The sequence below is a fragment of the Cibotium barometz genome, chromosome 48, assembly GCF_041138505.1.
Source record: "Cibotium barometz isolate CiBa-2024 chromosome 48, ASM4113850v1, whole genome shotgun sequence".
Taxonomy (NCBI): domain Eukaryota; kingdom Viridiplantae; phylum Streptophyta; class Polypodiopsida; order Cyatheales; family Cibotiaceae; genus Cibotium; species Cibotium barometz.
In genome coordinates this window covers 44,593,479-44,620,276 of record NC_141093.1, presented here as the reverse complement: position 1 = coordinate 44,620,276, position 26,798 = coordinate 44,593,479, and the positions used below count along the sequence as shown (strand labels likewise).

The window sequence follows — 26,798 nt, the reverse complement described above, 5'->3', positions numbered from 1 at the left end:
TATGTACTTAGTTTGCTGCATAACAATGCCATCATCTGTATGCATAAACATAGTAGTGTAAAGGCCCCAAATCTGGCATATCATTCAACTTTCAAACCAACTTTGAAATATGAAATCTGTGCTTTGCTAGTACCTGTAATGAGCATGTCATCTACACACAAGATGACTATGAGAATATTGGCACCGGTTTTCTTCACATACAATGTGCTTTCAGCTGGACTATTTACATAACCTTGGTTGGTTAGATGAGCATGTATTTTATCATACCAAGCTCTTGGAGCTTGCTTTAACCCATACAATGCTTTGTGTAACCTACATACTTTCTGTTCCTCACTAGGAACTACAAAACCAATGGATTGATTTACATATACTTCCTCCTGTAAATCCCCATTTAAGAATGCAGTTTTGATGTCCAATTGATGCACTTTCCATCCTTTATGTGTAGCCAATGAAATCACTGATCTTATTGTGGTCATTCTTGCAGTAGGAGCAAAAGTCTCCTCATAATCTATTCCCTTTTTTTGGGAGTAGCCTTTAGCCACAAGTCTTGCTTTGTACCTGTCAATAGTACCATTAGACTTCCTTTTGACTTTGTACACCCACTTTGTTCCAATGACATGCTTGCCTTTAAGCAATTCCACAAGATCCCAAGTATTGTTCTTCATGATAGAAGAGATTTCAGCTTGCATAGCTTGCACCCAATGCTTATTCTCATGTGCTTCTTCATAAGAAGAAGGCTCTTCTGAATTAAAGAGACCACCCATGGCTAATGCAGACTCCCCACGATGTATATTCAATGCATGGCTGGAACTAGCCCTTGTTCTACCTGTGAGTGGAGTTGCAAGTTTGCTTTCTTGCAAAGTTTTCAGCAATCATCTTGGCACTGACTTGGCTGTGTCTATTGCTGTTTACTCTTCCCTGACAATATTTTCCACTTCTTCCATAGAAGGGGGCTGAATGGCTGGCTGTTCCACATGTTCTACATGAGGATTTTCTTGTGTAGGGGTTGGCTGATCTGAATTCCTCCTAAATGCAATGGGTAATAGTCCATCAAACATGTCCTATATGCTTGTATCATTACTTTTATACAAGTTGTACATGGGCTGTTCTGAATTTTCCGCAAATACCACATCTCTACTGACAAAAATCCTTCGTGTTGTTGGATTATAAAGACGGTATCCTTTGCTCTCATTGCTGTAGCCCACAAAAATGCATTTCATTGCTTTGTCATCTAGCTTTGTTCGGAGTTGTTCTGGCACATGTGCATATACCAAACACCCAAATGTACGTATATAATCCACTGTTGGCTTTCGGCTATACCAAGCCTCAAATGGTGTTATGGTTTTCAAAGCTTTTGTTAGATACTTGTTCAACACATGAGTTGCACACACTATAGCTTCCATCCAAAAATTGTGAGGCAACTTTTGTGCTTTCACCATGCATCTTGCCATCTCCATGAGAGATCTATTTTTCCTTTCAACTACACCATTCTGCTGCGGTGTATAAGGCACAGTACATTGGTGTTTGATGCCCTTTTGAAGCATATAATCCTTCACTGCATTTGACATGTATTCTCCATCTCTATCTGAGCGGAGTGTTTGGACTTTACATCCACACATATTTTCAGCCATTGCTACAGAGTGTCGAAAGCATGTAAACACCTCTGCTTTCGCTTTCAAAGGGTAAACCCAAGCAAACTTGGAGTAGTCATCAATGAATGTGACGAAGTAAAGATGCCCCCCTATGGATGGTGTCCTCATTGGACCACATACATCACTATGTATGAGCTGTAATTTACTTTCAGCTCTAACAGCTCCATCTTTGGGAAATGGTTTTCGTTGCATCTTTTTCAAAATACACCCCTCACAGCCACTGTATTTGCATCATAAGTACGCTTGTCATAGCTGTCCAGCTTATACAAGCCTTTGTATCGTGTTCCAGAAGTGACTATTTCATAACCCTTTGATGGGTCTTTTACTAAACACTTCCCATCTTCAAATTCAACCTTTAAACCTTGGTCGTTTAAGGCTGAGAGACGGAGAGCAGATTTTTCTTTATCCTTGGAACATACAATACATTTTTCATACATATATTGGCACCATTGGCTACAATAAGTATGACATTGCCAATTCCCTTTACTGGATATGTGGTATGATCTGCGCATGATACAGTGTGGCCATTTGAAGCATAAACCAAGTGCTGAAATACATCTTCGCATGAAGTGATGTGGCTCGAAGCACCACTATCAAAATACCATGATACATCCTGTCTGTCAGATGCAATGCAAGACATATCATTGTCTAAAGCACTTGGTGTGTCACTAGTGCATGTGACCAAAAAAGTTCCACTTGCTGTGCTTTGTCATCAAAAGAGTCTGCTACTGCATTGCCTGCTTCTTTCCTTTTCTCTTTTGCAATCCGCTTCCTACATTCACTGATGTAGTGTCCAGGCTTATGGCAGTAGTGACATTTGCTCTTCTTTTTGGGCTTGTTTGCATCCCCTTTGTCAGAATTTTCACCACCAGAAGAGGGCTGTCCATGACCAGCCTTGCTAGACTGTTGTCCCCCATGCTTAAAGCTCTTTGCTTTACCCTTATCCTTGGCTGTAAATGCCTTGTCTCCACCACGGTTGCTCGATAAGTTTGCTCTTGTTTGCTCTTCCTGCAAGAGTAAACCCACCAGCTCTTCAAAAGTGACGGGATCACCACCTCCTCTCATAGAGAGGTTGAGAGAGGTGTGAAAGCCCAAGTAGGAAGGTGGTAAAGAATGAAGACTGTTGGTGACCAGCTGTCTGTCTGGGATAACCTCATCAATGTTGAGCAATTGTTCCTACAAATCTTTCACTTTGGTGAGATGATCTGCCATGGAGTCACCCTCATCCATAGAAAGAAGATCCACTTGCCTCTTCAAGTAGGCAACTCTTGCCTCGTTGCATACCTGATACATTGCTTCCAATGTGTCCCATGCAAGCTTCGATGTCTTGCAAGAACGAATGTGCGGAATAATAGTCCTTTTCACTGAAAGGGCTATCAATGACATGGCCTGTGCATCCCTTGAGTCCCATCTCTTCTGCTCTTGTGTAGGAGCAGGTTCTACTTCAAGAGCTCTTTGAGCACCTCCCCTTTGAGGCGTGGCTGGCTGTATGGTAAGTGGGCGTGTGTCATCACCACACATGATGCCCCAAAGCCCTTTGGCTACCAGCAAATTACGGATCATGAAACTCCAGAGGGAGTAGTTAGTCCATCCAACTTGTCCTCCTGGGTAAGCACACCAAATACATCTTTAGCATTTTGAGCCATGTCAACAAAATATACCTACAAGCAAACCAAGCACCCCCCAAAAGTTGCTAAACCTGCCTTGCCCTGAAATGGCTGCAAAGTTTTTTTTTTCCTGAAATCAAAGTACCTGCAGGCGAGGACAGTACGAATGGTACAGATGGGAACAGGCGCAGGCGAGTATTGCAGGCATTAGTCAGGCAGTGCACGGACTTGGTGAGGGCACACGCGAGCTGGCAGTACACGGACGTGGAGCACATACAGGCGTGCAGAGAGCACACGCAAGCTAGCCGACGCAGGTACTCAGCACGTATAGACGGCGGGACCGAACTGGAGGCCGGACGGTGTGAGACGGGCAGTTCAGAGTCAGCTGGCAACTGGACTGAACTGGAGTCGGCTGGCGGCAGGTAGTGCAGCGAAACCGAGGCGTGCGGGTCTTCGGGTCTAGTTGCGAGCTGTGAACGGAGACGGCGTGCAGGTACAGTGGTGGCCGGCAACTGGACTAAACTATATTGCCAAGCCTTTTAAATGCAAGGTCATACAACACTCTCATAGGATATGATATGATCATAGAAAAATACAAATAAAATCTCATTTACTCAAAAATTATACCTAGAATGTCTTTAGCCAAGGATGCACATTTGCGGAACGGGAACGGGAACGACATAGGTTATGGAACGCGTTTCCTCGTTCCCAAGGCTGTGGAACAGTGTTTCATGTTACTATGGTGTTTTGTGCGTGAATCCATTGCACTCTTCTTTCTATCTCTGAAAACCCTACAGTGGCATGTGCATTATGAATCTGTGGCCTAGATGCATGTGACCTCCCTGAATGATGCAATGTCTCACCGCGAGAGAACTCAATGGGCAAAGTCTTTCGGCTTGCATGCCTACCACTCTCTCCATGATAAACATGCTTTGAATCCACAAGGCCATCATGTCGCCCACTAGCTCCAACATGCACATATACGTTTTCTCCTGTCACATGAGGGGTAGATGCATGGCGAGAAGTGACTGATACATCTTCCTTGTGCACAAAAGACCTCAAATGTTGAGATGTTGGGTCTCCATGCTTCAAACGAGGTGGATTCTTGAATATTAACTCCCTATCCTCTCCTTCTTTGAGATCACCCTTTCGGATGAGATAGGAGAGTGCCAACTCCCTTGGTTTCTTGCCCACTTCATGAGCCATAGACTCAAAGGTCATATCCCATAGCATCAGCCTTCCTTGCTTCAATGACACTTTGTACATGGGGATCTTCATGCAAAAATTTCAGCTCTTGCTCCTTTGCCTACAAAAGCTTCTTCATGTGCTCCAATTAAACCCTCAATGCATTGGACTCATCCTCATGCAAAGGCTCTTTCCCACAAGATGGCCGTCCCATTAAAGCACTGTCATAAACTCTCTCGAGAGGCTTGTGCCTTCCATGCAATACATCGGAATTGCGAGAGGCACTTCATGGACATCTCGAATTTGGCACTTCCAAAGGGTTGCCTTGGCTGTCCATTGAGTCAAGTGTCTGTGTTTGCTTCCGATCTCAAAACACCGTGTCTCCTCTCGAGAAAGAGAGACGACCGGGCTCTGATACCAATGTAACCGCTCCCTACGGGAGGCCTACAAATCGAAAGATAAAATACACATTATTAGATCACTTAACCAATACAAACAATGGAACAATACTTGCAACATTAAAACTGGAAATGACAAAGAACACTTGACACCATCACTAGGGCCAAAAAGCCCTCCCCCCCCCTCCTTAATATAGTTTATATTTCTTAGAGTATTTATATGTACAAGTGTTCAAGGGCCACAAGACCCTCGATGTTCTGAGAGGCCGACTATCCTCTCAGAGTCCCCAGCGGGCCCCTTACATTAGAGCTTCTCTTCGATGGATTCCCCTCAGCAACACCCCTCCCTGGCCTCTTTGCCCTCTCTCGCCGCCGCCTCCCCCCCATCTCCTCCCCCTCCTCCTTTCACCGACTTTACCCGCTATAGCGCACTCCGCTCCTCCTTTATCATCCGAGCCCCTCCCCCCCCCCATTGCCTCTCCAGAGCACTCTCGTCGCCCCCCAACAGCCCCTGACCCGATGCGGAGGCAGCTGGCGGGATTAGTTTGTCGCTTGATTCACCAATTCGTTTTATGTTGATGAGTGGGCTTGCAACCGAGGAGGTATGATTGATATTTTGGTAGGTACTTCCTTTTCTGTCACGCCACGGTTATTTTGTCCTTAAGAGGACCCCTAGAGGCATGACAAGCATGTGAGCTCGAGGAGTCCAAACAGCCTCATTCAAGACCCCACGATATGTAGCAGGACAGAGTAGATATGGGCGAGACTGGATTTTCTTTCAGGCTCTACTACGTGCACATTGGATGAGGGCTTAGGGGAGATCCGCAGTTTCTTGCAAGAGGCAGCCCAGAGCACATTAGAGGGTTTCCAGGAGTAGGAGAGGAGTTTGAGGAGTCTTGTCTCTTTACAACGGCTTCAAGAGAGGTCCCCGGATAGCCAGTGGATTGAGAGTCAGCTCGCCGTCGCTCGCACGGAGATTAGATCCATAGAGGAGAGGAGGGTGGAGTATAGGTATCATGCTAGGGCCTCTTTCTGGACACAGGCAGGGGACAGAGTCATAGGGGATTTCTTTGAGACAGCTCGACCCCACAGGAGGAGAGATGGTATTCGCAGGTTGCGTGGCCTAGATGGAGCTATTGTTTCTGATGCCCCCTAGGTGAGCCACCGACTTTTTTCGATCCCTCCTCACTGGTGCCCTAGCATCTTCACAGGTGGTGGACGCATGCGAGAGGGTTTGGTGGCATACGAGGGAGGTGGTTCCCCCTTCTCTTCGGCCATTTTTATTGACACCATTTACTGCTGAGTTGGCAAAGGCATTGACGGCACTTCCCAGGGGAAAATGCCCAGGGGCGGACGGGCTTCCAGTCTCCTTTCTTCGCCATTGGGACCTCATGGAAGGTGGCCTTCGAATTGCCTTCAATGAGATTATGATTACAGGTGCCATGCAAGAGAGGCTCTCAAAGGGCTTGATTCACTTGATTCCCAAGGAGGGTGGTGACAGAGTGGAGATCCGGTAGTGGAGACCCATCACTCTCCTTGGGACAACCTATAAGATATTGGCCAAGGCCATCAACAGGAGACTTCAGCCTTTTCTCCCATACTTGATCCATGACACTCAGACTAGCTTTGTTCAGGATAGGAGCATCCTAGACAACATATTTACCTTTTGGGAGACGACAGCTTCGGCCAGGATGCGGAAGCAGGACCTCATTGTGCTTCTCCTAGATTTCGAGAAAGCATATGATATGGTGGATTGGAGCTTTCCAGAGGGTGCGATGAGCCGGATGGGATTCCCCATGGAGTGGATTCATGGGGTTTCAGGACTCTACTTAGCCTCGCATAGCCAAGTCCTCATTCACAGAGTCCGAGGTGACAGATTTCTCCTTTCCCGCTCGGTTCGACAAGGCTGTCCATTGGCACCTTACCTCTTCCTTTTCGTCCCCAAGACCATGAGCAGTTTTCTCTCTACCCAGGAGACCGGGCTCCAAGGATTGCATCTTCCCCTCCGTACGCAAGAGGAGTTGCTTGATTCAAAGTTTGCAAATGGGCACAGCAACCTTTCTTTCAGGAGATGTTGGGAATCTCCAGAGATTTGCAGAGGCGATTGAGATTTTCTGTCGCGCATCATCAGGAGTGTAGATCAGCTGGCACAAGTCGTGTGGTTTTTGGGTAGGTTCAGCACCCGCCCTGACTAAGCGACCAGTTGAGGCTTTCGAATGGATCCCGAGGGGCACTCTAGTTTGCTATCTTGGTTGCCAAGTTGGCATTGATATCTCTCCCGAGCAACAAATTGCTCCGATTCTTCTAAGTATTCGGAAGAAGCTTTTATATTGGAGCTCGGCGAGGCTCTCCCTAGCAAGCAGAGTGGTGGTGGCAAACCAGGTACTTGTAGCCACCATGTGGTACATCACTTCGTGCTAGGCCTTTTCTCGGGCATGCATTGGCCAGGTACAGCGATTGATCCGGAACTTCTTATGGGCCGGAAGTGATGGGAGGCCAGCCAAGGCTAAGGTGGCATGGCGAGTGATCATTCAGCCACATAGCAAAGGGGGGCTTGGCCTCATCGATCCTACTATTCAGAGCCGTGCCCTACTAGGCAAGTTGATTGTTAGAGGACTCCTTCCCGTGTTGAGCCCTGGAAGGATTTCTTATTGGCCCGGATTTCAGCCCGCACTCTCAGGCTCAGGGGCCCGTGGATCTTCAAAGAGATGCAAGCCCGTGGTTTTAGCCCAGTTTTTGAGGACAGATTTGTAACCAGTTTACTTCGGGCTTGGGATCATCTCAGGCCAGCCCTCATAAAGATAGTTCTAGTTGCCTCAGAGGAGCGGCTCCGGCAACCTTTGGTCTGGAACCCCCTGATCCGCTTACCCTGTGGCCACGGGCCCGACCACATGTATCGTGGGGAGCCTTGAGCACGGAACCAACCAGGTCTCTTGGAGATTGGATTGCACACAAGTAGTTACCCCTAGAGGAGCAGGAGCGAGGCTTGACAGGGATCCGAGGTCGAGATAGACTTAGCATCTACATTGACTCAGCTATCCCTCAAGAATGGCTGATGCCTATTCCAGACCCGACCCCCCCCCCCAAACGTGGTTACGAGTGTTTACCAGACACGATATCCTCATGGCAGTTCCCGGAGCAGATGAGGACAACAGTTTGCTCACTTTTCTATGGGATCCCAGGGAAGATTAGAGAGATCAGAGCTTCCCTTGGAGGATTTCAAAGGCTGCACCTTGCAGAGGGTGAGGGTGATCGGTTTTCGGGCGCGGGAATGACACATAGATCCAACACCGGCCAAGGTGGCCAGGGAGAGACTATGGTAGCTATGGATTTGGGTGTGTCGACCTCCACGCGGCTGCAGTGGAACCCGGGAGAGTGGACTTGGCATGATCCTGCAGATCAGGAGAAGACTCTAGATGCCCCCTTCTTTGCATATACAGCGCGCCTAGGCCGCAGGATCCAGATGCCTGAGATAGATGGCACATCGGCAGCACCAACACATTGGCAATCACAGGGCCTATCATAGCGCTTCCTTTCAGATTTCTGGAAGAGGCTTTGGGACAGCTTTCGGCCTAGAAAGATCACACTCTTTCTTTGGCTGATGGCACACAGGAGTTTGGCGGTCGGTACTTGGCTGGCAGTTGGAGGTCGGACAGCGGCTTGTTCGCGGTGCAGCCACCATCAGGAGTCTCAGCGACATTGCCTTTGGGATTGCTCGAAGGCTCAACAGATTTGACAGCAGATTCTCTGCATCTTTGCTATGGACAGGGCATCGACCCGGATCATCACTTGGGACACTGTCGCTTGGGCCACAGAGGCTAGAGTGATCAGGGCATATGAGGAGGATGGGAGAGGACTAGCCCTTCAGGTCTCTCACCATCGTATTGCAGCAGTACTAGTCACAACCCCCGGCCAAGCTCATGCCAGAGATGGGAGATTTGCAGTAGCATTGCAGCCTGGCACATTTGGCGTACTAGATGCAGCGAGGCCATTGAGGGTACCCACACTCCGTCGACTGAGACCATCAGGAGCATATGGCTTGATATCATTCACACCCTCCGCGGTCAGTGGGGGAAGTTACAGGGAGGCTCTAACCGCAGCAAACCTTTCTCTAAAAGCTCATATACCTGCTTCATGATCTCTTCTTGTTGTGCGGCACTCACACGGTAGGTAGGTTTGTTAGGTGGAGAACTGCCTAGCACAAGATCTATACGATGATCCTCAGGCCTTTGGGGAGGTAATTCACCTGGCAATGCATCAGCAAAACAATTGTTGAATGCATGAAGAAAATTCAGCCTATCGTAAGTCAAAGCATCCACATTTTGATGACTTGGTACAATGCTATCACGAACAAAAACCAAGTACGCAGAAAGACTCTTTTTCATTGCTTTATTGATCTGGATGTGAGATACAAGTGGGATGGAATCCCCTTCCTTGCCGGCATCAATGATATGCATATGCATGCGGCCTCTATGCATAAAAGAAATCATGTTTGTCTTGTACTCTTTGCGGGGCTCAAGCCTATGATGCCATGGCTTGCATAGCAATACATCACATCCATTAAGTGGTGCAACTAAGAAATGCTCATTATCAAGGTAACCCTGGATATGTATGGGCAGCTTTCCTATTGGTGGGGTAACCTGCACCTCTTTACCAACAAAGGCAGCTTCTGCTTCAATTTGAGGTCCCATGTTCTCAACCTCAATACCCAAGGCAGCTGCCATCTGAATAGAGATGAAGTTGTCAGTTGCACAATCATCAAACATAAATAAGGTGGGCTAATCTTTGATTTGACCCCATGCTTTGTATACCATCCGTTCTTTTGCATCATGTTTTGTGTTTCCCTGTACATCGGGAACTGCATGCACATTAGCCTTTGTTTGCTTGTCCTCATGCTTTGGTTTGCGGTCAGGGCATTGTCTAAACATGTGCTCTTTGCTGCCACAAGAAAAACATTTCTCCTCCTTGGCATATTGCTCCCTTTGCTCGGGGGTCAAGCCATATTTATTCTTCTTTGGGCCATGATCTTTAGATGAGGTATTTTCAGCTTTACCTCCCTTCTGGATCTCCCGGAAGCTCTTTTTAGGTGGCTATCCACCTTTTTGCAGATTTGGAACAGCCTTATCTTTGCCCTTTAAACCGCCATGATCTTGCTTAATTTTGAGCACCAATTGCTCCGTAGCAAGAGCAGAGGCTATAAGCTCTTGCACAGTGTGTTTCGGGTGCAATTCAATGCCCGAACGATAAGCTGGTTACAATCCGGAGCGAAACTTCCTCTTTCTTTCATCCTCAGTGATTTGCATAAAAGGAGTTACCTCAAGCAACACTTTCCAAAACTTATTGACATACTGTTGCACACTTTCATTATCTCTTTGCTCAAGTCTATCTCACTTTTGGGTGAGAGTTTGCTCCGCATTAGGTGGCAAGAACTGGGCATAAAATCTGTCCTTAAACTCTTTCCAGGTGCAAATGGGGTCTTTGGTGATCTTTTCAGTGATCCACCAATGAGCAGCGGTCCCCTTCAAGAACATGCTAGCATGGCGTACTTTAGACTTCTCAGTGAAGTCCTCATCACTAAAAGCGATGTCAAACTGTGCCACAAATGCTAACACTTTGGAAGCATCATGCTCTCCATGAAAAACATCAAACTTAACGGACTTGTCACCTGCTTTAAATTCCTTGAGCTTTCTGGGATGAGGCTCATGGGGTCCTCTCTTTTTCTTTTCCCCTTATCCAACAGGGTAGCCCTATGTGCATGGTCTCCATGGGCGATCATGGAAGTTTCATGAAGCACGGTGGTATGTGCTCCACGAACCTGAGAATCAGATGCATGTGACCTTCCTGCATAAGGCAATGTCTCTCCATGAGACAACTCAGTAGGCAAAGCTCTTCTAGTGGCAGACCTACCACCCCCTCCATGGGATACATGCCTTCAATACATGTGACCATCATGCCCTCCATGAGCACTAGTATACATATACCTGTCAGCCTTTGTGCCTTGTGGAGAAGATGCATGACGAGGGGTGGCTGTCACCTCTTCCCTTTGCATAAATGACCTCAACCTTTGAGATGCGGGATCTCCATGCTTCAAGCGAGGTGGATTTCTGAATTTCAGCTCTCCATCTTCCCCCTCTTTGATGTCACCTTTGCGGAGGAGGTAGGAAAGTGCCAACTCCCTTGGCTTCTTGCCCACTTCTCGTGCCATGGACTCAAAAGTCATGTCTACCATTGCATCGGCTTTCCTTGTTTCAATGGCACTTTGCACATGGGGATCTTCATGCAAAAATTTCACCTCTTGCTCTTGTGCTTGCAAAAGCTTTCTCATATGCTCCAATTCAGCCCTCATTGCATCAGGCTCTTCTTCTTGCATAACTGTCTTTCCACGAGACAGTTATCCCCTTGAATCACTATCATTCACCCTCTCAAGGGGCTTGTGCCTTCCCTGTAAAGCATCAGAACCACGCAAGGCACTTGATGGGCCCCTCGAATTAGGCACTTCCAAAGGGTTGCCTTGGCTGTCCATTGTGTTAAGTGTGCTAGAACCAGGGTGTCCAATACACAGGTTTGTTTCCCCACTAAGAAGAGGGAAATAACTTGGCTCTGATACCAATGAAACCGATCCCGTCAAGTGGGAATAGACACCGTTGGACACCCACACGCGTAATAGCACAACTTAAATTTCACAATATAATTGAACAACTCAATAACAACTGAAAACTGAAATGAAATGAAATGTTGATCAATGGACACCAGCACTGGGGCCGGAACGGGCAGACCCCCCCCTCAATATATGATATATTATTGGGAGTATTTAAAAGATACAATGCTCCATGGGTTCAATGAACCAGATGATGTCCATGTACAACTAAGATGAAAACAGTTCAAACAAGAGACTTGAAGTAGACGTTCGAAGGAGAGCGATCCACTCGAAGAAGTCTAGTCTCTACGGTCCTGTGTCTTCACTGGAATCCGCAGAGAGCGCCCCACTAGTGTTCCAAGACCACGCACAAACAGACTCTCCCGATCTCGGCACCCATGGACCGTGGTTCTCCAGAAGCTGGACTACCCGGCACCGAACGGGTGTTAGCAGCAGAGAGTATCCCTTATAAGTTTTCAATCAAAGACCTTTGCTTAAATCTCAATCCACTTACCTTGCAAAATAATGGATATGGCCTTTAGAAGTAGTAGGCACCCACGTATGAAAGGAGAAGTCTCTATTATTGATGTTGCTGCCATCCCGCAAGTGAGAGGGTCGCCTGAAGCTCGCTGGTGGAAGAACAAATATCAGAGGCGCCTAAGTGCAGCAGCATAGGGCTATAGAAGGACACCTGGGCGCAGCCACCTGCTGGCAAGAGAGGAGTCCTGTGCGCAGCCGCCAGCAAAGTGGAGAGGGTGGTGTCTGGGCGCAGCTGCTTGCTGGCGAGAGAGGAGTGAAGTCTGTGCGGAGCCGCCAGCAAAGTGGAGAGGGAGGTGTCTGGGGGCAGCCGCCTGCTGGGTGTAAAGGGTGGCGTCTAGGCGCAGCCACCTGCTCGCCAGAGAGAAGCGAGGTCCTGCACACGATCACCTGCAGGGCAAGAAGACAGCCGACTGCAAGGCAGGATGAAAAGGTTGCCTACACAGCCGTCTCTGCAAGGGGGATAGCCGGATGGAATGGTCGCCTGCACAGTCGAATCCCCTAGCTGGATGAAGCGGTCGCCTATATGTAAGCGTTGGAGAGGGCACACGTCCCACAGCTGGCTGGCCCACCTTGCTTGCATGGAGGCGGCCAGTTTCAAAGGTTCCAAGGTGGAGGGTGGGTAGGTGGCCATGCACCCACCCCCACACACATGAGGGGTTCCCTTTACCCACCATGACCCAAACGTGGGTGCCCACCCTACCAAGGACACCAAGAAATATTTGGGGAGGGTGTCCACTCATTAATGAGTGTGAACCTGAAACCTTATAAAAACAAAGGTTAAAAAGAATGCTATAAAATAAACAAGTGCAATACACTTACCACCTATTCACACGCAACAAAACTCGTCAGAAGACAGAGCAAACTTCACTGGCACGCGTCCCCGCTCAGTAAGTGGCATGTCAAACAGGCAAACACAAGAATACAAGACATGCGAAAACAGTTCCAAACATGCAAAACATGAATGCATGTGCAAACAGTATCATGGACATATCTCCCGTTCATGGAACAAGTACTAAACATTTCTGTCGGGCACAATGATGGCACGACAGAAAACATAAATCCCGGTCTTCCTATGGAGTGACAGTCCCATAGGTAAGACACAGATCCAGGCACGAGCCTCCCTATGGAGTGACAATTCCATAGGCAAGACACGGCACAAATGCTAGCTCTTCCATGGCATGACAATCCCATGGATAGAACACAGTCCAAGTCATACACGGGTGGCACCCCCGTCCATACGACACCATCCTGCACACGAGTGGCACCAGTCTGGCTCCCGTCCATGTTATGCAAAAAAATATTGGCCCCTTCACATGAGACACCGGCCTGGCCTCAAGTGAACGAGACACAAATCTGGAGATGGACCAAATGGTCGGCCAATTGGTGACATCATCTAGTATGACTAGACCCCTGAGTGAGATACATGACTTGAGAACAAGGAATTTCCAATGTATATTATTTCATTTTGAAAGATTTATTCGATGCATGGCTTGTTTTCGTGTCCTGCATGCTTGCTTGTCTTGTCTCGTGAGTCGTAGCGTTGGGGATGCCCAAAACTACTGGCTACGAGGCTGTGTGGATGCCTTTGCTTGTTGATTTGCGATTGGCTTTTTGCATGCACCAAAATTGGCCATCGAAAGGCTCAAAACCATGTCTAAGGCTTAGTTATATTTTATAAGGTGGAGTGTTCACACCCACATTAAAAATGGGTGTGAACACCCCAGTTGGCACACAAACTTTTAAGTCATTTGTATAGAAGGAGTTGTATCATTTATGAAGACTTGTAGTATTTAAAAATAAAATAAAATAATGATAAAGCATGCTTGGCCACGTGGAACTTCCTCTTGTCTCCAGCAAGGTGGTTGACGTGGGTGAAGGAAGATTGTAGGCTGGCGATGGACTCGGACATCTTGGTAGGCCACGTGCACCAACGGGCTGGAAGCAATGGAAATGTTCCTTCTCTTACACGCCAGCTGGCTTTAAAAAAAATGTTCGAATATCCTTTTCTCTCACAGGCGGCCAAAAGTAGTTGACTTTCTCTCTCCTTCTATCATCCGATGGACTGAAGCGAAGACCCTGAACTCTTTCTTTCTCTCACCCGGTGGACTGAAGGAAAGCCTGCAGACTCTCTCTCTATCACATATGGACTGAAGCGAAAGGACTCTTTCTCTCTCTCACAGGACTACTGAAGCGAAATAACACCTCTCCACTTGTGAACCGAAGTGAAAGCCCTGGACTCAATCTCTCTCTCTCCTGCACCAAATGGACTGAATGGAGGGCCCCGCCATACAAGCTGATGATAACATTCTGTTTTTCCACAAAGCAGGTTGCTATTCAGAATTGCAGAAAAGTTGTGTACAGTGTGCACATATCTCTTAGTACAGGGCTGCATACAAAGTGTTACAGCAGGCTATTACCTTCATTTACTCCTACATATGCAGCAGGGCAGCATACAGAGAAGAACAAAGGTTTGTTATCACAACGTGTTTCACACACGCAAGTGGATGGTGAACTATTCACAGATTAGGAGTGGAATTTGCTGAAGACTCTCCATCAAACTCCTCACTTGATACAAGTGCCTAGGAGGAGTATCAAATGGAAGGTATGTATACTGAAAATGATGTTACAGCTGACTATGTGAGACTGGGCTCCTCTTGCGAGATCCACACTAGACCGGTGTGAAGCTGGAAACACCCCTTGCCTTGGGCTTGGGCGGAGGACTTGTTTTATCTTGTTTGCATCCTTGTTACTTGGAAATCCGGTGTAAGAGCACCCTCTACATGCATCTGAAAATACTCCTTGTAATAAAGTTTTATGGGGGGGGGGGCGTTCTGGACATATTGTGTTGTCAAGTTTTCCACATCTTTCATACTCCTTAAAATGAGTGTGGGTGAGTGTGGTTGTAAGTGGTAAAGCTAATTGTACTTAGTGTCTTTAATGTGAGGTTTAATATTCCTAGGAATTTGGATTGTACCACCCACCTCGGTTGCAGAAACCCATATTGTAGGCATATGCTCACTTATGGTAGTGCTATGTGTGAATAGGGCTTAACCAAGGGCATTTTTCTCCATGTGGTTTTTCCCCTTGGATATCAAGTGTGAAAGGACACTCTACATATAATATTTTGTACTTCTATATTATATGGATGTGACACACATGCAAGGGTTGACTTGCATTTTGTGGCTACCACACTTTTGGCTCTCTCTCTCTCTCTTCTCTCTCTCTCTCTCTCTCTCTCTCTCTCTCTCTCTCTCTCATTTCTGTGTGAGCTTCTCCATCCTGCACCTAACCCTAATGTGCAGGTTTTTGTGTGTGAGTGTGTGAGTCCATCACCAACAATTGGTATCAGAGCACTGGAGGTTCTCAGATTCTGGAAATTCTGTCTCTGCAGCTTCCTGCGAATTTCCGTCGCCTGTGGAATTCTGTCGAACAGATCCGTCGCCGGAACCAGTCCGTCCGTTGGCAGTTTCTGTCCAGCAGCTTGTTCTATCCGCCTCTGCTCCGCCAAGCTTGGCCACCACAACCGCCCAAAGCCGGCGGCACTACTGCGCAGAGGACTGCCGCTGCTCAGCTCGCAGGCAACGCCTCTCATCCAGCTGGCTGCGTTACTTGCCAACGAACCGCCTCCGCCGGCAGGGCCCTGTTCGCGCCGTTCGTCACGGCCTACTCCTGCCGTCCACCGTGCCCCACGTTACTAGCCACCCCGGCGGCGCCTGCAGATCCGTTCACAGCCCATCGTCGGCGCCTACAGATCCATTCACAGCCCGTCGCTGGCCACCACTGTACCTGCACGCGTCTCCGTTCACAGCCCGTCGGCGGCGGCCACCACTGTACCTGCACGCCGTCTCCGTTCACAGCTCGCAACTAGACCCGAAGACCCGCACGCCTCGGTTTCGCTGCACTACTTGCCGCCAGCCGACTCCATGTCCTTATGTCTCCTTAGCTTGCAAATGGTAGCCATATGGTGATGACTGCATGTCCTTGGTCTTGGCTCTGCAATCTCTGTCTTTGAATGATTATGAATGATCCATGACCTGCCTTTATATAGCAAAGTGATAGCAAGTCGTAATCAGGTCGGTTTTCACTTTTCAGGCCATAAAAAGTCATCAAAAATGTTATAAAATGTGTTCATATTGTGCCCATAATATGTCCCAACAATTGGTGCATGTCCTGGGCACCTAGAGGGCCACCAAATTGGCTCCAAACTACCCATATACGACCTCTATCTTTGCCCTTAAGGCGGCTGTAAGGAATAATCATGTCTACGTGGCACCGGATTAAGGTGTGCACGTGACACAATATATGTCCTTGCATCTCCTTAGCTTGCAAATGGTAGCCATATGGTGATGATGTGTCGTTCCCATTTTCTTCCCGGGTTCCCGTTCCCGTTCCCATTCGAGAACAGACCCCCGTTCCATCTGTCTATTCCCATTCCATGTGACTATGCAACACACACGAGTCCTAAACTACTGATTTGTGTTATGTACAAGGATGAAGTGTTACAACTAGAATCAAGTACAAAGGGTGGCTGGGCTATTCACAGCCCAACACCTGCAGAACTCACTTTTAATCAAGTTGGCCTGTTGCAATTTGCTCACAACAAGTACTAATAAAATATTGAATGTTCACACGCGTGTCCATCTGCACTGTCCAGGGCTTTCCCGGCTACACATGCATTTGCTACTGCCCACCTGTCTACACACCTGCTGTACCTGTGCGGCAGCCTCAGGCAGTTGTTGGCTGCCATGTGGTAGTGCCAGGTGGCATTCCTGCAGTAGAGGCGTGTCACATGGAGTTTGTGGGTTTCCCATCTTCAGTGGTCGTTTGTTTGCTGATAAAAATTGTCTTGTTTTTCTGGATCTTCTGGTTAGAATGTCCTGATTCATTTAGGAACAAAACGTGCCACTTCCGGTTAAATTGTTGGACCAAACTCTTGGGAATGCTTCTAGGTACTGAGGGAACCTCCTCTTTTGCTGAACTTGAACCTTCAGGACCTCTTTAATTCCATCAGTACGCTTGTTTGCTCATGTGAAATCTCTCTGAAACATTACAAGTTGAGCAGCCCAAGCTAGCTTCTCTGCCATTGCCTCCTTTGCCTGAAGTGTTGGTTCTCTCGCCCAAACTCTGGTTATTCTTTGTGACACTTTTTCATCAATTGCAATTTTTCTAGTTCTCACGTGTGATGTTACTGCTGCATGTGCTGTATCATGGGCAACATCATTTGACATCCTGGACACATGGTGTCGACATTCATGCCATCTGGAATTGGGGGGCTACAAGCTGCCCTTCCAACTGCCCTTCAAGAATTTCCCAAAACTGGATTTTTTTTTTGGCCGTGGATTGGCTGTCTATAGTATATACATGTACCAGTAACTTTGTAGGTGGCAAAGAGAAATGTGATTTGATACCATGGTCAAGGTACATCACACGGATTGTGTTCTTTGGACTATGTTGAAGCACAAAAGCTAATAGGTCCTGGATGGATTGATGATTCTTTCAACTCAATCCATCATACATTCTAAACTGAATCAGGTTAATAAACTTAAACTTGTTAAATTTTCTTAAATGCTTACAAAGCTTGTTGCGCTCTTAGAGATTTGGGTCAACGAACAGAGCAGACCTATTGTAGTTCTCTCCTTGATGGAGCCTGCTGCTGTAGGAAGGCCTGACTATATAAGATATGTTTCAGGTGTTGCTGTTTGGGCTGCTTTTGAGGGCTGAATATTCTGTGCTTAAAGACTGGGCTGATTCTCTTGGGTGAAATCTGGATGCCCTAGAAGATGTGTGGATTGGAGAGAGGGGGTTCTATTTATAGACCTCAGAAATTTTTTCTAGTTTGTATTTTCACTTCCATTAAGCAGTGTCACACTCAAAGCCTCTTTGTTCTCCTACCAAACGAAAAGCTTTTGCATGAAACATGAGATATTGCGTGCTAGACATCCTACGCAGTATCTAGTTCACAATGTTTAAGCGTTGAGTTCATATGATTTGCTGGTGTGTTCCTCTTATGCTGTCGATAAGCCTCTTACCCTCACCCTAAGAAAAACTTTTGGTTTGCAACTGCAAATTTTGAGAAAATGTGGAAAATATCAACATTTTGTAATACGGTTTTTAGCACTTGCTGATAGTCTTGGCCTTTGTTGGAGGGACAGTGTGCAATTATACGGACCATGGAGTTGGCGGCTTCTCAGGAAAACTTTGAGAAAGTTCAAAAGCAAGAAAAAGAAATTGCCAATCAGCTGTGCGTTTCAGTTCTGCTGGAAAAGCTTCAAGGTATGCATTGAACACCTCAAAGTTGAGAAATTTGGGATTTTTGAAGCTAGAGAGGCACAAATGTGTTGTCTGGCTGTCTTGCAGAAGCTGCAGATGAAGTTGACGAAGAGTCTGAACAATTGCACCAGCAGCTTTTGGCTGGTCAAATAGAGCTGATGGAATTCATCCCAAAGTACCGGAAGTTGCGTTTATTATACCATAGGCGGATTTTGACCCGTCTTGCAGCCAGAGCTTCTGCAGGCCTTCCAAGCTGATACTAAAAAAATTATTAGTGGGAAACTACACAGGCAGTTCATTGCCAGTATATTGTGTGACATGTTTTGTATTGTTTTAAGTTGGAGTTGTGCATCTTGTATAAAACTTTCTTTTCTTATGTAATCAGTTGATTCTGTCCTTTGGTATCTTTCTTCTAGAAGATCAAGGCAAGTTGCATTATCTTGTCATGGTTTTGATCATAGGGGTAGTTGCATCTGCCTAGCTGCAATGGGGATTCCCAGCTTGCCATTTCCCACCAATTTAACTATTTGTTTTAGTCAACATGATATGATGTTGGTTTTCTTTTTTTTGCTGCTAGGATTTTCTAGGTTTAGTGCATGGTTGGAGTTTGTTTTTGTATTGCGAGGAGTTGGGGCAGTCCGTCCTTTTCTTGGATTATGGAAAACCTTTGGCATTCATCGTAGCATTAACAAAGGCAACTGCATCTCCAAAAAGTGTAGGCCACCACTATATCAAACCTAGAGAACCTTGCAGATAGTCGTGTCCTTGACAAAGTGTCCTCCACCTATAAATAGAATAATGGGCTTGCTTAAGACTGATGACAAAGTGACTTTCATGAACACATTTCCTTAAGATGCCATATTGACCCTTATTGTAAAGCATTCTACTAGCCCCCTATTAGCTGATAGGGGCTGCCTTCCTAAATGAGGTGTATGGTTTTATCTTCTTCATGGGATAATCAATGGGAAATCCATTGGCCAAAAAGTCAGTGATGTATTCACTCCATTCTATTATGTGATCAATGTGGAATAGTGAAGCACCAAAAATATTATCTTCCACTTTTAGAGGGGATTCTATATTTGGAATTTTGGAAAGGTGATCAGCATAGACATGCATTAGACCCCTTTCGCATATGGTGATGGTAAAATTGAGCCCCCAAAAGAACGAGCAACCACCTGATGCACCTCGTGGTGCAAGGCTTATTCACCAAATATAAAAATGCTTGATGGTTGACAAAGAAAACAAAATTTGGTAGCCAAAGGTAATGTTTATACTTCTTCATAGCATATACCATGGCTAACTCCTCTTGTTTAGTGGTTGTATAATTGGGTTCAATGTTATTAAGTTGATGGCTCAATCAAAGGTCACATGGAAGTCCATGTTGTGGTTCCCTAGTTGTGCTAACATGCATCCAATAGCAAATGCTAGCATCGACGTGCACATTGAAAATTAGATCCCAGTTGGGTGTACTTGCTAATGCCTATTTTTTGTACGGCCATTGGGGCATTCATCTCTTCATTCGAAGATAACCAACAACTTATACAAGGATCTAACAAATATGCCATACAAGAATATTCTATAATATCCTATATGCTCCATAAATCTCTGCACCTTGTTGTAATTAATGGGTGATGGCAACTCTAAGATCACATGGATTTTGTTCTCATCTATGGAGATGCCATTCTTAGAGACGATATGTTAAAGGATGACATCATGGTGTTAACTTTTTTTGTACATTCAAAAGCCTTGTCTCTAGCCTAAATTATACACGTTATGTATATGCCATGGGCCATTGATGTATCAAATTCAACCACGACAAAAAACCTTGTCTATATGGGTAGAGATAGGAATTACACCCATATAAGTTGGGTGGTCAGTAAAGCCCTCTTGTATATATCCAACTTTTGATAATGTGAATGGAAATATTTTATCATTTCTGGAGTACAAAGCTTTCTTCTCTTAAGCTCTTACCTTCTTTCTAGTGTGTGTTGATGGTGTGTATGCTTGAGTGAGAGAGATTGAGCACGATTGTCGAAGAGGGTGGTTCAAGCTTCCTAGCTTAATCATTACCTTTTGGAAAGATTACTTAGTTGATTAGAGAGTAGGGGAAGGGCCTAAACAAGAGGGATTGACACACCTCTTGGCTTATTTAACCTCTCCAAAGGGACTTCCATAATCCAAGACACAGTGACCTAACCACTAGCACTATTATTCCTTGTGTTAGAGGGCAAGAAGATTCTTGACATAAACAATTGGCGCCGTTGCTCCCAAGGATTAAACTAGTCTTGGATGATGCAAGGAAGTAGAGCTATTTGGCTAGTTACCAAGAAGCTCTCAAGCAATGATAATTAAAGAATAAAAAGGTAATTTATCTTATAACTACGACTCTTTCTTCTTCAATTATTCCATATGTTGAGGATTATGCAACAGCCAAGGAGCTATGGGATAGTTTAGCAAATTTGTATGAGTACATCATGGGCAAGAAAGCTACATTTGAAAACAGAACTCAACAATTTGAAATGGAATAATATAGGCATTATGGATTATGTCGGTAAGGTTTGGAGTCTTGTAGACTCATTAGCATTAATTGGTTATATGGTTGAAGAGGATGATAAAGTGAATGCGTGTTTGTAAGGTTTGGGCAGAGATTATAGAGTGTTTGCTACTAGTATATGGACTAGAGACGAGTTGCCATCATTTGAAGAACTGGTGCCAAAGTTGATATAGGAAGAGAATCACTTATATGGAGGAGCTTCATCAAATGTAGAATGATAATAGGAATCAGCCTATTACACAAGTAGAGGGAGAAGCCAACAAAGAGGAAAAGGTCAAAGAGGTAGAACAGGAAATAGAGGATCAAGGAGAGAACCAACATGAGTCATGGGTTTCAAAGAAGAGGCAGAGCAAAAGAGAGCAGTTTTTGAGGTAGAGGAAACTATGGAGAGTCTCATGGAAGAGGTGACTTTAGCGATCAAGGATATGCAAGAGGGACTCCAAGAGGTCAAGGATCTCAAGAAGGCTATGGACGAGGTTACCAAAGCAACTATCGAAGCGGCTATCATAGTGGAGGTATGCAAATCAAGGAAGAGGCTGTGGTGTGAGGCAAGATAGAAGTGGAGTTGTATGCCGTTATCGCAAGAAGACAGGACACATCCTTCGAGAATGGTTTCATAAAGATAGGGATATGCGAGAAAAGGAAGGTATAATCAAGGCAACTATGTATCAACTTTCGATGAAGGAAGAGAGGAGAAAGAAGAGCACCAACTATTTTGTCTTTCATGAGCATAAAAGCTTGAATATGAATGTATGTGAAGATAAATGGCACATTAAAGACAAATGGTACATTGACTCGGGCTATGAAGACAAATCGCATATTGACTTGAAGGCTTGGACATGTGAATGCAAACTAGTTGAGAGATATGCAAGTCAAGGGAATAGTAGTGAATTGACACATGTGAATCATGTGAATTTGGAAAGTCTTGCAATAACCAAGGTGGTCAGTTGAAGCATACGCCTTTGGAGCTTGTGCATTCTGATATATATGGGGTCTGAGAAAAGAGGCTAGCATAGGCGGAGCCAGATATTATATAATATTTATTTATGATTATATACAAAAAACTTCATCAAGCACAAATTAGAAGCGTTGGATAAGTTTAAACTGTTTCATGCTTTGGTTGGGAATCAAACATGTTTGAGAGTAAAGTGTCTAAGGACGGATGGTAGTGGTGAGTATCCATCACTTGAGTTTGAAGCTTATTTATGAGAGCATGGCATACATCAACAATTGACTTCAAGATATACACCGCAAATGAATAGACATATTGCTGAGATAGTTAGAGCCATGCCTAATGAGATGACTATGCCTAACATCTATTGGGTCAAGGTGCATATGCTGTGTTTCTAATCAATCAAGCTCCAACTCATATGCTTGGAGGTGTAGCACCAAAGGAGTTGTACACTGGACAGAAACTGGATGTGAGCAACTTGAAAATATTTGGTTATGTATGTTATGTACATGTACCTAAAGAGCAAAGCCTTTTGGATATATAATCTGATGCAAAAGAAACTATATATAAGTTGATATATGAGGTTTGATGAAGGATTAGCATGGTATGCAAGACCGATAAATTAATTGCAAGGTCAAGCTATGGTGAAAGCATGCTTGAAGAGGATGTGAATGATGTGGTAGGTGACCATAAACAGATGTAAAACATGATGCAAATGGTGTATTTGGTGTGGCCAAACATAGGGGAGTTCATGGTTTTGATAGTATAGCAAAACAAGCAAGACAAACATCAAAAACAGCTAAAAAACAAGACAATTTTGACAGCTTACAAGGTAGTTTTGGATGGATCCAGGTTTCTACATACTCTGGAAGTAAAATTGAGTCAAATGAAAGCCATTGGGGAAAATTCATATGCTTCTCTACTAGACCATAAGGTTCACTCCATGATTGGTTGCCATAGCATCGAGTCAAAGATAGACTCTATATACCAGTTAGATGTCAAGAATGCTTTCTTGAACAGATACTTGTAACAAGTGTATATGGTTCAGCCAAAGGGTTTTGTGGTGGATAGTTCAAAGAAGGCACATGTATGCAAGTTGAGGAAAGCACTATATCAAGCTACAAGAGCTTGATTTTAGCGATTGGCTATGTATTTACAACAAATGGGATTTCAAATCATCCCTTGCGATCTTGTTTATGAGAGAAGTGAATGGGAGTCTTACACTCATAGTCATCTATGTAGATGATCTCACAGTGATCGAGGATAATGCAAGAGAAATAGAAATAGAAATAGAAATAGGAATAGTAAGAGATAGTTGCATAATGGATTTGAAATGGAAGATCTTGGTGAGTTGAAATTCATTTTCAGAATAGAGATTGTCAAGACAAAATATGGTATGTGTTTAAACTAGATGCAATATGTGTTGGATTTTCTTGAAGAGTTTGGTATGCAAGATTGCAAGCCAATAACCACGCTAATGGATGTGATCAAAAGCTAAGAGCTGAGTCTAGAGATTTATTCAGAGATGTTACCTTATATCGCATTCTAGTGAGCAAGCTTATTTATATAGTTATTGCCAGACCTGATACTTCATATAGTGTTGGTACAGTTAGTCAGTTTATGCAGGAACCCAGAAAACTTCATCCTTGAAGCCGCACAAGCTATGTAATGCTTCACTTCTTTCTGCTGCCATCGCCATGCTTTAAGCAAACGGGATGAGTAGCCACCAATTTTTCAAAAAGAGGCTCAAATAATGCCTAGCTCCATTCAGCCATGCCCGGCAATCCACCCATAGCTCATTGCTTACCAATGTACATGTCATACTGGGTGTCCTAAATTCTTCCATTCTCATGGACAACCCAACCTCATTCACCCCTGCCTTATCAATTAGCCTCGTTACACATCAACACTCAATTCCCTATCTCAAATCATGTGTAAGAGTCGAAGAAAGCAGATACATCAGTGTCAAAGAAAGCTGTGTGTTGGAGATACTAGAAGGAGTTTCTACATGGGCACATCTTTTGCTCAATGCCCATGCTTGACACCTATAATACACATGACCACTGTATCTATTAGAAATGTCAATAGGCACTGATATCTCAAGCACCTGTATTCAGCCTCATTGGCAACAGTTGTCGATTTATATTTTTGGATAGGGGAACCATGGCAACGGGGGCACAAGCTTGGCCCATGGTATGACCCATCGCCTGGACCTCCTCAAATGAGCAAGAACTCTTCTTTGGTCCCAACACCCATTGATCCATATTGTCTCTATCCCCAATGCTCACTAATTCCAAATCTGTTTAACAGACGCCCTCTATGGCTAATTTGGGACACCCGAGAAGCTATCGTGTCAAGATCAATTATTGGTATCGTTAGTGATTTCATGAATAAAATTTTAATGTGTTAGTGTTATTGACATATACGCAATGGGAAAAAACTAGTGATTATGCATTGCGAGTGATATTTTTTTGTTGATACTATGCTAGTGTATTTTGGTGTTATGTGTTAGTGCCTTATTACCTAACATGATTTGATTATCATTGTGTATTTAGGTGATATGTGCGAGGATACTGACCGAGGTGTAGCATGTGTACGAGATTATTACCAAGCACGGGTGATGAGTAGTGTAAGGGTCACCGATTGAGGTGTCACACCATACGAGGATCACTAATTGAGGTGTCAAAGGGACTTTGTTGAGTACATTAGTGCAAGTATTTTTCATACTTGAACAATATTATTTTTGAAAGGTCTTATGCCACGTTTGTACATATTATTTTATCCATCCATGATGTGTACATATGTCAATTATTTTTTTAGCACATGTAAACTAGTATTTTTTGGGTTTACACATTAGGTTGAACAAGCTTTAGTACTTTGTTATTTTTGGCATGTAAAGATCCAATTTTATACGTGTCACTATTATTAGCTCCTCAAGGCTAAATTTTGCAACACAACATTAAAATAATCATGTGGGAAGGGAGCTACATGCATAAGGGGGAAGATTTGACCCAATTGGTGTCAATGATGATGCTTATCTCTTCTTGCAATTTTGTTTACGTTATGCTTATCTTGTTAATTTGTGAGAAGTCTTAGCTTTTGTTCAACTAATATAAATGGGCAATTCAATTTATTTTCCAAAGTGTAAAAGAGGCCTTGACAAAATCTCTCGAGCCACAGAGGTCGCCCAACTCCATTATAGCTATAGGCAAAGTTCACTCCCATGCATCAATAAACTAACGATCTTGACTTGCTGAGAAAAAGGATGTTGAGTAAATATCGAAGAAAGTAATAAAGAGAGTCAAAGAAAGCAATGAGTTGGAGCAATTTTTGAGTTTGGAGTACATCCATAGGGCACACTTTTTTTGCCCATTTCCCATGCACGTCACCTGCATATATCACCATCTCAATAGGGCACACCTTTTTGGCTCATTGTCCATGCATGTCACCTGTATATATCACTACATGCATCACAATTTGTTTTCACATCTTGCATCTCATGGCACACAAAACATATACACTTGCAACTAACCTAATCAATGTCAACCCTCCATGTACATCTCTTGATGAGGGGATCATTTTGCAGGCGTAAACCTAATGGCCCCATGGTATGATCCATCGCTTGGAGAACCCTTAACCTTATAGCACCTATGAAGAGCTTCAATGCATGCAAGCTTTGCTTCATCTCCAATTCAACACGAACACCTCGCCATGGCCAACATATTTACCACGAAGAATCCTAATCTCTAGGTATCATGCCATGAGCTCTAGGTATAATATCATGTCGTGCCAAGAAAATCTAGATCTGGCCAAACTTAAAAATGGTATGGCCTCTATTACTACTCTTAAGGAAGTATATACACAAAGTCCTTAACTTTTTCTATTTGACATTAAGCACAAGGTAAAGCTACTTTATATGTTCCAACAACGTCTTACGAAAGATAAGCCCATTCGGGTGGGTAAGATGGCAAAGCACCTTACCGTAGGTTAGGCGAGTGAAACCTTCTTAATCTATAGAGTGGTTAACATATCCCCCTTCCTAATGGTGACCGTGTGCTCGCGTCACCCAAGTTCGTGGTAAAGTTGGTGCCAAGGTAGAAACATGTGGATGATCCATGAGACACCAAGAAGTTGGCATGCGAGGTCAAGTGGTATGGTTTGAGACCGATCTACAGTTGGATGCAGGGCATATTAGTGATAAGCTTTAGGTAGCCCTCGTGGTATGCGGCTTGTCAAGGTGGCATAAAAGGTATAGGCAATGTAAAAGTTCTTCATGTGAGGCCACCTTATTGTGAACATGGTTTGTGGAGATGGCTGGGACCCTTCAAAATTAAGTAGTTGGTAGATGAGGTCCACACCCTGTGATTGGTGAAATAAGTGCCAAGACCATCATGAAATGATTAGCATAGATAGATGGTACCTAATGTGAAAACTAGTTACTCGCATATAAGTTTCGGTAGCCTAATGGAAAAACTAGTTACTTGTATATAAGTCATTTTTTACAATAAGCAATATACAATCATTTTCTTACAATAGAATAATTGTGACCTCCCTCCCCTTCTTCTCTATGCTAGTGAATCTTGCTTGCTTAATGAATGCATGCTAGATAGATTTGTTTGTAGGATTTCCTCTTGCATTACCTTCTTCTTCGCCCTCCTTTTATAAAAGAGAATGACCATAAAGACGAATCTCTTTTTGCCTCCATCCAAGCACAAAGAGGTCTTCCTTCACTCAATGTGACAACGGAGTGAGAACGCAACGGACGATGAGTTGGGACAGGTCCCTTCAATATTAGCCTTTTTAACTTGAACTTCATGTTTTGCAATAAGAATTTAACTCTTAATATCTTTGCAAAAGCAAGTCGTGATTTTTCAATTTAAAAAAGCCAATTGTTAATTGCCCATTAAAGCTTACTTTTGTAAAATGTAAGCAAAATCTTTTAACCACCAAATTAAGTATTCCCACTTGTCACCCACGAGTGCATCTTGTGCCTATCATAATTC

The 26,798-nt window shown here is 44.5% G+C and overlaps 1 protein-coding gene across 1 annotated transcript in view; it reads left to right on the top strand.

The window, feature by feature from the left end:
* Nucleotides 1–18,686, top strand: part of LOC147611206 (vacuolar protein-sorting-associated protein 37 homolog 2-like) — a 56,784-nt gene extending 38,098 nt beyond the window's left edge. The window contains exons 6-7 of the mRNA XM_086785872.1: nt 18,172–18,292; nt 18,377–18,686. Of these exons, the coding sequence (XP_086641998.1) occupies nt 18,172–18,292; nt 18,377–18,546 (291 nt within the window). The 3' untranslated portion in view covers nt 18,547–18,686. The remainder of the gene's footprint in view (nt 1–18,171; nt 18,293–18,376) is intronic.
* The last annotated feature ends 8,112 nt before the right edge of the window (nt 18,687–26,798 follow it).